Source organism: Bos indicus, chromosome 16 (assembly GCF_029378745.1).
Source record: "Bos indicus isolate NIAB-ARS_2022 breed Sahiwal x Tharparkar chromosome 16, NIAB-ARS_B.indTharparkar_mat_pri_1.0, whole genome shotgun sequence".
Taxonomy (NCBI): Eukaryota; Metazoa; Chordata; class Mammalia; order Artiodactyla; family Bovidae; genus Bos; species Bos indicus.
In genome coordinates this window covers 13,097,057-13,111,038 of record NC_091775.1, presented here as the reverse complement: position 1 = coordinate 13,111,038, position 13,982 = coordinate 13,097,057, and the positions used below count along the sequence as shown (strand labels likewise).

The following is a 13,982-nucleotide window of genomic DNA, read 5'->3' as shown; positions in this document are numbered from 1 at the left end:
TGGACAGAACAGACCTAGGGACACCCCCAAACTCCAGCTTTCGACCACCCTCCAAGCTTTTATTCAGTTTCAACCCTCAGAATCAGCCACTCAGTCTCCGGAACCAGTCAACTCTATTTTTTGAACTGAACTCCTTGTTACCGGAATAGTCATGAGTTCCCAGATTCATCCGATTTCACTGATGGAGAGACCATGGTTCACCACCTGTCAACATGCACCTGCAGGTCTCTTACACTTACCTCTCTGGGCTTCTACTCCCACCGCAACAATGTGGTTCTGGAGGGTGTGGGCCACTTTTTCTGTAAATTGGCCAAGATGAAGCACCAGGGACCCAGTGACTCTTGAAGAGTGCAAAACAATTGGGGCGGCCACATCCTGTTTCATGAGGTGCAGAAGCCATCCCAAGATGAATGGTGCAAAACCCAGGACGCTGTGAACCAGGCCCTTTTGGGTCTGCTTGCCCTGGGTTCTGCCTGGGTGGACCCCCACCTCTGTAACTTCCTGGAGAGCCGCTTCCTAGACAAGTGGGTGAAACAGCCAGAAGATAAGCCACTGCCTGGCTAACCTCCCCAGGCTGGAGGTCCCCAGGCTGGACTGGATGAGTGTCTCTTTGAGAGGCTCACCCTTGAGCACAGTTAGGAGACTCTGGAGCCCAGCGGCCTTTGAGAAGCTCCACTGGTGTCAGGACTTCTGCATAAAGCCCCTCTTTGCTGCCACTAGGCAGTTTTTTAACCACCCTGGGGCCCTCTTCCAAGTCTTGGACCAAATGGAAACAAAGCTTTTTGCAGCAATGAAAAAAAAAAAAAAACAAACACAAAAAAAAACCTTAAAAAATTCATGTCTCAAATTAGAGGATGCATACAGTCTCTCTACTTGTATTTAAATTTTTCCATAATAAAATAGTAAAGAGTCATGGATCAATTTTATAAATGTACCTAGTAAAGAAAAAGTAGATTATTTCCTTTATAAATAGAAGTTTTATAAAATTTCCTTTAGGGTTTAACTTGAAAAAGAAGATTTAGAGCAAGAATACAGTATCATTTCATAAAAAAATAACAAAGCAACTCTAAAAAGAAATAGCAAATTCCATTGTGGGCAAACTATAGATGGCTCTTATAAACTACTGGGCTGTACTAATTTTGTTCAAATTGGCAAACAAGGATCTTCCATCACCATCATCACCTGTCTTATAAAAAACAGATAATAGCCAAAATTGATCAACCTTTGATTTTTTATAAAGATACAGCTTAACAGCTTGAAAAAACATTGCCAAACTGAGTAACACCCCAAATCTTGAAGATTTCATAATTTGCTCTTCATCTAAAATTTTGCTTTGACGCATAATACACCTTCCTGAAACAATTCTACAATACATAAATAATTCCAAACACTGAAAAAAGTTTGCTAAAATAAAATTGGGATGTTTATTACTTTTTCTACTCATAGCAATGAAAATCACTAGAAATTATACTTTTGTTCTTTTCAAATGATCTGCTTAAAAATCAAGCTTTTTTAAATAATTGGTATAGAAGATAAAATCATTTTTAAATCTTCAAAATACTTAAGATACTATAAGATAGAAATATTTATTTTTTTTCATTAATGATGAGAAGAAAAGAGATTCAGTTTAATCAAGGTCTGACATTTATAAATTTTAAGCATTTAACTGAGCTGGAAGATTGAATGAAAGATTAATTAGAACAATTACAGGTAGAGAATAGCATTTGTCCATTTTCTACATTCATTATGGCAGTTATCTATCCAAAGAACCAACAGGAGTTCTCAGATCCAATGTCAAATAATGGAATTTGGGCCAGTGCTCTGAACACCGCTTTTATTTAGGACGCACCACATGCACATGATGCAGGTAGGGAGAGTTTATGGATCCATGCATTAAAGACAAGACAGACTGGTACTACTGCCAAACGTGCACTGAGTCAGTGAGAAAGTTGCTCAAGGTTCTTTATACTTAATGGTTTCCATGAAGATAAGTGCAGAAGCAGAAATGTATGCACATCCCAAAGCGTCTTCTTCATTTGGTTTCCTGTGCTTTCTTTGCATTCTGCTTTTCTTTTGCCTAGAAATTAAAGACAGCATACAATAACATCTTAAAAGTATGTTTCAGTTCATATTAAAATGTGTCTAAGAGGACACTCCTAAGCTAAAAGGCTTGAGATACATTGTTTATAAGATGTCTAAAATATTATCTTTTATAACTTGAGACTCACAACAAACTCTTCCTGGACAATTACATAGTGATTCTTTGTCCTCAATAAAAAGGATCATATTTGGTTTGTGGTTATTTCTTACCCGAAGTTGAAAATGTATTATTATAATGGTAATAATTTTAAGAAAAAAATTTACTCATTCCATAAAGACATATTCATTCATAACTATTTCACAACAATATATTTACGTATGTGTCCACTTCTCATACAAACTGAGTATAAGAAAAATCCTATATTGATTTCTACATATTTGAATAAATGAGTTTAACATAATAGTTTAAGTGAGTTTAACTTAACTAAAGGATCACATACCCGGAATGTTGATAAACCTCACTGCTGCTAAGTCACGTCAGTCATGTCTGACTCTGTGCGACCCCATAGATGGCAGCCCACCAGGCTCCCCTGTCCCTGGGATTCTCCAGGCAAGAACACTGGAGTGGGTTGCCATTTCCTTCTCCAATGCATGAAAGTGAAAAGTGAAAGTGAAGTTGCTCAGTCGTGTCCGACTCCTAGCGATCCCATGGACTGCAGCCCACCAGGCCCCTCCATCCATGGGATTTTCCAGGCAAGAGTACTGGAGTGGGGTGCCATTGCCTTCTCCGGATAAACCTCACTAATATGACTCAAAAAACATTTTCAAGAGTTGTTCACTTGAAGCTCCTAACAAGTATAGAGCTTGAACACAGTAATTCTATTTCACTTTTCAGCAGTTGAGGAGGCCAGAGCTAAAAGTGTTATCAAACTAATAACCTGGAAACTGTGTCAAAATGCAGACTGACTCAATAAAATGCCTGAGGATCTAAATTTCTAACAAACTCTCAGGTTATGCCAGTTCTGCTGGCCCTCAGGTGACACTTTGAGAAGCAAGCTTTTATAAGACTAGAATGTAATGCTCTTTACACTATGGCACTTGAATCAGAAAGGATCAAGTAAATTAAACCCTTGATATTATACAATTAAGGAAAAAACCTTCCTTGATTAGAACTATAATCTTTTTTTATTCTGCATTAGGTGATAAAATTATTATACAACTGTATGACAAAACTGAATGCTATGCCTTACAATATATTAAAGAGTAAATACGTTGTATGTACCATATATTTTTTAAATTGTATATGTAAACATTTTCAATTAAAAAGAATAATTTGTAATTTGATGCATATGATTTCTCAAAGAAGTTTTCTGTTTCCAAATAATAAAAACACAATTCCATTTTTGATGTAACTGGGAAATAAAATGTGTAATTCTTTTCTTAATGATGTCTGAATATACAGGTACCTTACTAAGATTAATAAGAATGAATTAACTGGTTAATAACAAATTTTACAACATAATTAAATAAGCAAAGACATGTAGAGTACCCATTCACGTATTAAAATATATAATTCAGATAAAACTAAAGGTAAATTAAATAAGTTAAAAATAACTATATACCTTGACCAAAAAGATCTCATTTAATCCCCAATAATGTGAACTAAGTATTATTCCCAAATTTTACATGAGGAAATAGATTCTATAGTAAAATAAATAACTTGCCTAAAAGCAACAGCTAATAATAAGTAACATTTCTGAGATTTAAACCAAAAGTTTGTATTCTGGCCTTTATTGAAAAATAAAAAATACTGTATTTCAAAATAGCATCGAAAAAATGTTCACGGTTCAGAAATATGTTCCTTCTATTTAGTGTGCTATTGAGATATTAAAAATTGTTGACTCAAATCAGATAATTCTGTAATCATAGGTATTAACATAGATATTATTGTGAACAACTATGTTCTACCTTGTCTCTATTAAGGGCTAGAAAAAGTAAATTCTGTACATCAGTTATTTAATACCAATTGAATTATAATGTCTTTGTAAAATTTGGACAAAATTCAATACTGTGAGGTTGCTCTGAATCCCCCACAGTAACAAAATCTATGATTTTAAACTATGGTAGGTATTGGTGGTTGCTAAAAACCTGAGATAGAAAATGATTCAGAAACATATATAAAAGTTGGGATAAAATTTTTAAAGAATTATAAGTATATCTGAATCAGTAAAAGTTTCACAAGTGAAACGTTAATCTGCTGATTTTATTTCATACTTTAAGGAACAGATTTGAGGTATGGCACAAGAAATTTTATAACTATACATTTTTATATTACCTCCTGAGCAGTTTTTATTTAACATACATTCAATGAACTAATCAGATAAGAATAGAAGCTTCATAGAACAAGAACACTTATAAGGCAAGATCTTAACCTAATTCATTAAAGGCACAGGCCCTTGGGAGAATCAAAGTCTGCGCTCTTTATTATTTTGTAAAATTAACAGATTTTCACAGCTTAAATATTTCCAAGCCATCACAGGCAGTAAGTAAATGCCGCTGTTCTCAAAAATCGGAGCCTGGACAGCTTTAGCTCTTAGCAACACCGCCAAAAGTAGCCACACCTTCCTGTTCGGTTCCTTCCACCCCTTCCACACTTCGTCCCTAATTTTTCTTTCACTTGGCATTGTGGGGAAGAAGGATGGGTTTCAATGTAATAATCCATTTCTGAACTCTGCATGTAATTTTTTCTCAGAAGTGTTACTTATTTATTAAGTAATTTTCACTGCTGAAATCTTTATATTGTATATAACTATAAAATTTAATCTTGATCTGTTGTTTTTAATTTTTAACATTTACAGTTATCAGCAGAAACTGATATTTCAATACAATATGATTTTTTCAAAATAAGATGAACAAAAATATATTTGTGTACTAAAGAAGCTGATTCACTGGTAGAAATTAAGCATCTAATTCTAACAACAGATGTAAAAATTTGAGGATGTAAAATTTTAAATGGCATAAAGTTAATATTTAGGAGCTACCCTGCGCTTCCCCCAGAATCTCTTGCATGACTTTATTCTGGCACTTATCAGAATGATATTGTACAGCACAGTACTATAATTATGTATTCCTATCCTCTCCCCAACTAGGTTGCTTAAGACAGAGATGTGTCTTATGTGTACATCTGTTGACTTTAACAGACTGCCTCAAATACAGTTTCAGTTAGATAAATGTTGGATAATCAAAACATCTCAAAAACTTTAATCAAATACTGAATCTGAATTCCCTTCAAAATCTATGCATGTAACAGATGGTGCATATATATAAGAAATAAATACATCTCAATATTGCCTGTGCAGTATTATTAGTCAAAGAACAAGAAAGTCAGTAACTACTCTTTCAGTAAAACAAATACAAATGAAGAACAGACTGGGTTAGTATTCTACTAACACTAGGCATTCATATACTGCCACCCTGTGTCCAATACAATGTGAACCAAGGAATTATGGTTCTAATGCAAAAGTTGGAAAGCTGTTTTAACTGTGCTTTTAAAAAAATTATGGAAATATACTGTCATTAAAGTCAAATAAAAATGGTCCTAAAGTTGCACAAAAAAGTTTACTCATGGACCAATTTTAAAGCAAAATACATACGTTTAAAATTTCTCTAAAGTATTTGTCTGGTCCCTGATAATATTTATCTATATTTAATACCTGATATATCATATAATTTGCCATAGCAGTCTATATTCTAGTATTTTCAACAGAGAAATATTTCACAGTGTTTCATACAAAGAATATTAATATCTAGATACTCAGTTAATCAGGCAATCTTGAGGATTACAGTACCCTAATTGTTTCTAAACCTTTAAAAATTAGTTTCACATTTTGGACTTTTATGATTTTTACTACCTTGAGATACATGAATAGAAAAAAATCTATATGGGTAAAGAGAAGATTTAGCAGTGTTCCTGCAACAATTTTACTTCTAATGCTAAAAGCTGAAGCATATGTTCATAGGCTGAACATATGCTTCAGACTTCCTTGGTAATTCAGGCTTCCCTGGTAGCTCAGCTGGTAAAGAATCCGCCTGCAATCCAGGAGACCATGGTTCAATTCCCGGTTCAGGAAGTTCCCCTGGAAAAGGGATCAGCTACCCACTGCAGTATCCTCAGGCTTCCCTGGTGGCTCATACAGTAAAGAATCTGCCTGCAATGTGGGAGACCTGGGTTTGATCTCTGGGTTGGGAAGATACCCTGGAGGAGGGTATGGCAACCCATTCCAATATTCTTGCCTGGAAAATCCCCATGGCCAGAGGAGTTTGGATGGCTGCAGTCCATGGGGTTGCAAAGAATTGGACACAACTGAGCAACTAAGCACAGTACATAGCATGTTCAGGATCTATATAATAAAGTATACACAAAAACCTGAACACACATCTTGAATTATTCAGATTTCCTGATGGTATCAAACAGTTGGGTTGAAATGTATCTGTGCTTCATGAACTTAAAGTTAATAACAAAAAACATCTATAATGTATTCTGGTCTTTAAGTTAACGGTCCAAAATTGTACTTGCCTAGTACTATCTTCTCAAAATGTGGTAAACTGACCAGCTTCATTAGAATCCCCTGGGAGAACTTATTACAGATTCCCTCCCTAAACCAGACTGTCTGGGGAGGGGCCAGGTAACAAGTGTTATAAAGAGATCTATGCTGTGTCACAGAAACCAATACAACATTGTAAAGCAATCACCCTCCAGTTAAAAATAAAAAAAATAAATAAAAGTATCCAGTGGTCACTTTCAGAAACACTGATTTACCATATAAACTCAAAAAACAAATACGCTTTATTTATTCAAAATTTTTCTTAAAGTGCCTTATATGGAAGAAAAAAATCCTAGTAATCAGAATTTTTCACTAACCTGTAGTAGTTTTCCCTTAGTGCAAAGGGTAATAGGTTGGGAATAAGGAAACCTATTTCTCAGGCTAGGTTATGCTTTTCCCCCTTTCAATGCTCATTCTAGTTTTAAACTCTATGATAATTCAAATTTTTGCTAAATTAAATGAGAAACATCTATTACTTCAATAATTAAAATTAATAATTTGTTTTCAGCTAAAGAAAGAAAGATGTTTTAAATTTCATTCTAATATAGCACAATCTGAATTTCTAACATTAAGGATTCCGGAAAGCTAAAGCAACAAAGCAATTCCTTATTTTTATTTTGCAATATGACACCTATCCAGCATTTCTCAAGCTGAAAAACAAGTAAGTAAAAGCAAAGCTTCAACAAATTTTATCTCTACTCAAGTCAAGTAACATTTTTTAGAGACTCTAAATCTAATTTAAGTACTCACCAGTAAAAGACTTACCTTTTCTACTAGTGGTATTAACTGCTGGTGTTCTGCTAAAGTCTTTAACAATTCCATAATGAATGGCAGATAATTGTGCTTCCTTCTGATATTTTCAATCTGAAAATGAAACACATATCAAACCACACTATTTTCACTAAGCTTCTGATATTTTAATTTTTGGATCTAGCTCAACATAGAAATGAAAGAAAATCCTCCATTATCATACAAAAAGCATTAGAAATAATGAGATTTCCATTGCCACTAGGAATAAATTACAATAAATATGTGGAGAGAGTTCTCTGGGGTACAGCATCCTACTCTTGGCTTAGCAAACAACGGAGGCTTTTAAAAGTCTAATCTGAGATAATCTATGAAAACATAACTCATGAAAGCAAACTAAAAAGGCCTACAAGATAAATGAACACTCCTGCTACTACACCTATGCAAACAATAAGGCCACACTTAATAAGACCAGTTTTATTGTGTGATTAAGAACAATCTTTCTTTGATTATTCTTGACCAAAAAGGGAATAGCTGTAGGGAAAAATCTGTGCTCCGGTGGAAAACTATGCATTGTCTACACTCTCCCAAGTTACGGGACTGCAGCCTGTCACTGTCTGGTAGAGGTTCAATTTACTTCCCTTTCCATAGGAAAAAAAAAGTTTCCATCTTTTGCAAATTCATTTTGGCATTCCTACAGTTTATATAAATTTGAGCTTCTTTGACTTCTCCTTTGAACTAGTTGTGACATCTTACAGGTTTGCTCAATTAATGAAGTAAATAAAATTTTAGCATGTTCATTTTATATCTGGTCTGAGAATTCTTTTTGGCTAAATTCTTTTAGCCCAATTTTTGAACAAAGCATTCTCAAACAAAGCAAACATTCTAAAACTCAGTGTTATACTTAAGGCAAACATGAAAAATTAGTTAATTATGTAACAACACTACACCAGAATACATAAATAGTAGGCAGTTTTTTAATACCACATAAAAGAGAAGATAACATTCAAGCTTTCATCCCTTACTTTCCTGTCTCCATGAATTTGGCCTTCTTTTTCCTGTCTGGAACACTCTGGAGCCAGCTCCTACCACCTCCACCTAAAGAAATCCTGCCTACCCAGGGTCCATGTGTTTTAGCAATCACACTGTTGGCTGTTAAGTATGTTACAAAGCAGCATTCTCACACTATCGTAAACAACGGAAAGAAGAACAATCCCTGCCTGAGACTGAGCTTCACATGAAAACTGCTTTTTCTACTGTGACAAACATGACAGATCAACAAAGTACTGTTTCCAACGTCCTACAAAATTAAAAAAGTGTTCTTCACTCTTCTCCATTTCTGAAAAAAGTTTATCAGACAGACTGCAAATGAAGAAAAATAACGTAACTGAAGATAGGCTTGCTTAGTATTTCACCCTGAGTTATACAATGGTTGACATAATTTAAAAATTTTAAAACCCTAAAAAAATTGGAAAGAAAATTTAAAAAATGAACCCAGCTATGTACTAAATTGGAGACAGAATGACACCAAGAGAAAATTTTTCCAAGTGAATTTTAAAATACGTTAGTTTGATTGCACATTCAAAATGAAATACATCCTCAGGAAAAAAATTACGAGAACACTTCTCAGTTGTTAACACTACTAGCACTGCTATTCTGAACCTTTTCATTCATATATACATATACATATAGCACAAAGCAAGTAAGTATATGTTAATGCTGATAGAAACCAAGATTTTCAACTGAAAAGACACAAATGCTTAACTTCAAATATAAAGCCCTTTAATCCTTAGTTCGAGTATTAACATGAATTCCAATTGTATTTTCTCTTCAAAGATAAAAAAAGAAACTAGTAAAAACGTATTTCTTAGCTCTGAAAAGTCCTGAATGAAGATATGAAATAATGAAGAATCAATATCGCTAAGCACCCTGAGCAACCAATGGTTGCTAATGGTTTCTAAACACCATTTCTCACCAAAAGAACTCAGGACTTCTTGAAAAAAATGGCCAATTTCAAGTCTGAAGCAGGAAATGCACAAGATAGAGTCTGAAACATCTTATCATGCTAGAAAGCAAGGAAGCTATCAGACATGAAGACAGTCACATCCAAAGAACTTGGGAGATAGCCTGATGTGCCTCCTAATGGTCAAAGACGGGGTAATTTGAGCATTAAAAATAACTGCAGTGAACATTAGCAACAGATGTTAAATATCTGTTCATAATAATACTTGAAGAAAAATAAAAAGGAAAGAAACCTTACTAGTTACCTCTGTAGGGTACCAGGCGAATCAACACATTCTGAAAACATGTGAATAATGGGGAGAAGAGCAATCAAGCAGTCAATATACCTTCACATCAAAATACACTACACTATATTAAAACATTAAGGAACAAAAGAAAAACACCTACCTTATATCTTTTTAATTTCTGTACTTCCTCTTCAATAAGCATCTGATTTTTGGCAACCTCTGACTGAATAGCACTTAACATATTACTGCCCTGATCTGTATCCATGGGTTCCTCCTTGGGGAAAAGAAAAAGAACCAGCACACCCTAATAACTGAGGCTTAAGTCTAAAACATTTTTAGATGATAAACATAGTACAGTCATTTCCCAATTTTGATCTTAATATTGGGGATGGAGTATCAGCTTAATAACTGTAATATTAAAGGATGAAAGAAATACTTATTTAGGGCCTATAAGTAAGCATAAGGAAGAAGTAGTATTTCTCCCAAATTTCTGTGTTCTACAATATGTATGAATTTTTACCTAAAAACCACCCATTGTATAATGTACTGAATTGTTACAATCTTCTATTAGCTATAAAATAAATGTGCTTAAACATACTCAGGAAAATGTGATCAAAGAAATGTAAACAAAAGTCTTTGTCTATTACTAATTCTCTTTGCCAATCATATTTACTAGAAAGATAATCATCATAAGGAATAATAAAGATTACATGTGACTCCAATGTGCCCAATTAATTCTGTAACAAATATATTCTAACTTGCTTAATTATATAATTAAATTACAGTAAATAGTTAATTGTGAACACTTGGCACCCCACTCCAGTACTTTTGCCTGGAAAATCCCATGGACGGAGGAGCCTGGTAGGCTGCAGTGCGTGGGGTCGCTAGAGTTGGACACGACTGAGCGACTTCACTTTCACTTTTCACTTTCATGCATTGGAGAAGGAAATGGCAACCCACTCCAGTGTTCTTGCCTGGAGAATCCCAGGGATGGGGGAGCCTGGTGGCTGCCATCTATGGGGTCACACAGAGTCGGACACGACTGAAGTGACTTAGCAGCAGCAGCAGCATTTAGTACATACTATTTGTCTGTCACTTTTTTGAAGTGGTCTGTATATATATATCATCTCAGTTATTCTTCACAACAACATTTAAGGTAAAGACTATTATTTTAACTTTACATGAAGAAACTGAGGCACAAAGAAATACACTCGAAATCATACTTTCACTAAGTGGCAAAGGCAGGAGCTGAATTTAGGAAGCCTGACTCCAGGGTGCATTATCTTAACCACCACTCAAGATACTTGATTAAATCTGTATTTTAAAAAAATGAAGGAAGGAAAGAAGAAAAGAAAATAGTTTCCCTGAGAGAATAACTAGAACTTTGTACATAAAACACATGGCCACAAACCTCAGCAAGTTGTCTTTGTAACTCTGCTATCTTCTGTTCATATATCATTTTTCTGTCAGACACAATGGCCATTAAGTTAAATCGAATTTCACCTTCACTGTACCTAAGAAAAAATGACAGTTTATAATGCAATAAAGAAATGTAACACTGTTATAATTAAGATAATCTATTTTGATTACTTCCTTATTCTCTGGGGTAAACACAAATCTACCAATTGGCTAACCATAAAAACTGACATTTTAAGAAAGCTTTTGTAAAGAGGAGACATTACAATCAATATCACAAAAATACAAACAATCCTAAGAGAATACTATGAAAAATGATATGCCAACAAATGGATAAATTCCTAGAAACAACCTTCTAAGACCGAATCAGAAAGAGATAGAAAATCTGAATAGACTGATTACTAGTTATATAACTAAATGAGTAGGGTTTCCCTGATGGCTCAGTGGTAAAGAATATGCCTGCCAATGCAGGAGACGTGGATTTGATACCTGGGTTGGGAAATCCCCTGGAGAAGGAAATGACAACCCACTCTAATTCTCTTGCCTGAAAAATCCCATGGACAGAAGATCCTGGGATTGCAATAGAGTCAGACATGATTTAAAGACTAAACAACAAACAATAACAATAGTTGAATCAGTAATCAAAAAAAAAAAAAAAAATCCCAACAAACAAAATCCAAGACCAGATAACTTCACAGGGGAATTTTACCAAACATTTAAAGAACAGCTAATATTAATACTTATATTTCTCAAACTATTCTAAAAAAAATTAAGAGGAGAGAATACTTCCAAACTCATTCTGAGTATGGCATTACCCTGATAAAAAATCAGAGACACTTCAGATAAAATTACAAGCCAATATCCCTGGTGAACACACATGCAAAAACTCTCAATAAAATATTAGTAAACTGAATTCAACAACACATTAAAAAGATCATACATCATGATCAAGTGGGATTTATTCTAGGGATGTAAAGATGGTTCAACATACACAAATCAATTAGTGTGATAACTGCATCAACAAAACAAAGGGGAGAAATCACATGATCATCTCAACAGAGGGCGAAAAACTATTTGACAAAATTCAATATCCATTCACGATTAAAACCTCTTTAACAAACTTTGTATAGACGGAACATATATCAACACAGTAAGGGCTAAGCCTACTGCTAACATCATATTCAATGGTGAAAAGCTAAAAAGCTTTTCCTCTAAGATCAGGAACAAGACAAGGATGCCTACTCTCACCACTTTTATTCAACACAGTATTAGAAGTCCTAGCCACAGCAACCACACAATAAAAAGAAATAAAAGGCATCCAAATTGGAAAGAAAGAAGCAAAACTCACTATTTGCTGATGACATGAAACTAAATACAAAATACCCTAAAAACTCTATCAGAAAACTATTAGAGCTATTAATAGTTTTAATAGCTAATAAAAACTATTGCATTTCTATATACTAATAATGACTATCAGAAAGACAAACCAAGAAAACAATTCCCTGTACAATTACTTCAAAAAGAATAAAATACCTAGGAATAAAGTTAACAAATATAGTTAACCATATCTACAGGGTGAAAACACACTGAATCACTGAATTTATCAGCAGAAACCATGGAGACCAGAAGGGAGTGGCATAACATTTCTCAAGTGCTAAAAGAAAAGACTATGAACTGGAGATAAAGTAAACTTCAGAGTAAAGAAAATTACTAGAGAGGGACAGCAATGCATAATGGTAAAAATGTCAATCCACCAAAATGAAATAGTGATTGTAAGTGTTCATGCACCAAACAACAGACCTGCAACAATATATAAAGCTTTAAAAACTGATAAAACCAAAATTAGAAACAGGCAAATTCAAAACTGTCTCTATTTGCAAATGATCTGATTATCTATGTAGGAAATGCCAAGGAATTCACAAAAAGCTTCTAAAGCTGGTGGGTGAGTTTAGCAAGGCTGAAGGATGCAAGACATAGAAAGAAAAAAAATTAAACTTTATTTCTATACACTAACAATGATCACATGGAAATTAAAAATTAAAATACAGTATCATTTGTTATCAGTCAAAAGAACATGATCTACTTGGGATATAAATCTGAAAAAACATGTATGGAATTAGTATGCTAAAAAACACAAAATGCCGATGAAAGAAATTAAAAAGATTCAAGTAAATGGAAGGTCATATCATGTTCATGGATTGCAAGCATCAGCTGAGTTAAAAAAAAATACCAATTCTCCTAAAATTGATGTTTGACACAATTCCTATCAATAGCCCAACAAGAACTTTTGTAGATACAAAATTACACTATAATTTACATGGAGGGCAGAATAACTATAACAGCTAAAACAACTTTAAAGAAAAAGAATAAAGTTGGAGGCATCAGACTATTCTAATACTTATAATAAACCTACAGCAATCAAGACTGTGACGTACTTGCAGAGAAGAGAAAAACAGATCAGTGGAACAGAAGAGTGAACCCAGAAACAGACCACACAAATGTGCCCAACCGGATTTTTTTTTTTTTATAAGGGTGCAGGAGCAGTTTAGTAAAGGATAGCCTTTTTAACAAATGGTGCTAAACCAATTGAAAATATGAAGCAAAAAAATGAACCTTGACCTAACTTCACATCACACAAAAATTAATTCAAAATACATCACAGACTTGTACGTAAAGTATTATCCTATAAACCCTTAAAGAGAAAAAGGGGAAAATCTTTGGGACCTAGGTTTAGGCAAAATTTCTTAGGTTGGACAACAAAAATACATATTGGGAAAACTGACAAACTGGGCTAGACTGGAATGGAGAACTTTTGCTCTGTGAAAGACCACAATGGAGGATGGGTCGATGGGACCGGGAGAGACTGTTTTCAGTCAAGTGTCTGAGGAAGGACTGGTGGTATAAAGAACCTCAAGGCTCCACAGTC

General features: G+C 34.2%; 1 protein-coding gene across 3 annotated transcripts in view; it reads right to left on the bottom strand.

The window, feature by feature from the left end:
* Positions 1-1,820: 1,820 nt before the first annotated feature.
* The window catches only part of UCHL5 (ubiquitin C-terminal hydrolase L5), a 41,334-nt gene continuing 29,172 nt past the window's right edge, over positions 1,821-13,982 (bottom strand). For 2 of the 3 annotated variants that reach the window (XM_019976281.2, XM_070767915.1), the window contains 4 exons: positions 11,052-11,154; positions 9,801-9,914; positions 7,410-7,508; positions 1,821-2,077 (listed from right to left, as the gene is read on the bottom strand). In XM_019976281.2, coding sequence (XP_019831840.2) covers positions 2,033-2,077; positions 7,410-7,508; positions 9,801-9,914; positions 11,052-11,154 — 361 coding nt within the window. In that variant the 3' untranslated portion in view covers positions 1,821-2,032. The remainder of the gene's footprint in view (positions 2,078-7,409; positions 7,509-9,800; positions 9,915-11,051; positions 11,155-13,982) is intronic. The other variant, XM_019976282.2, reaches the window with a different exon arrangement.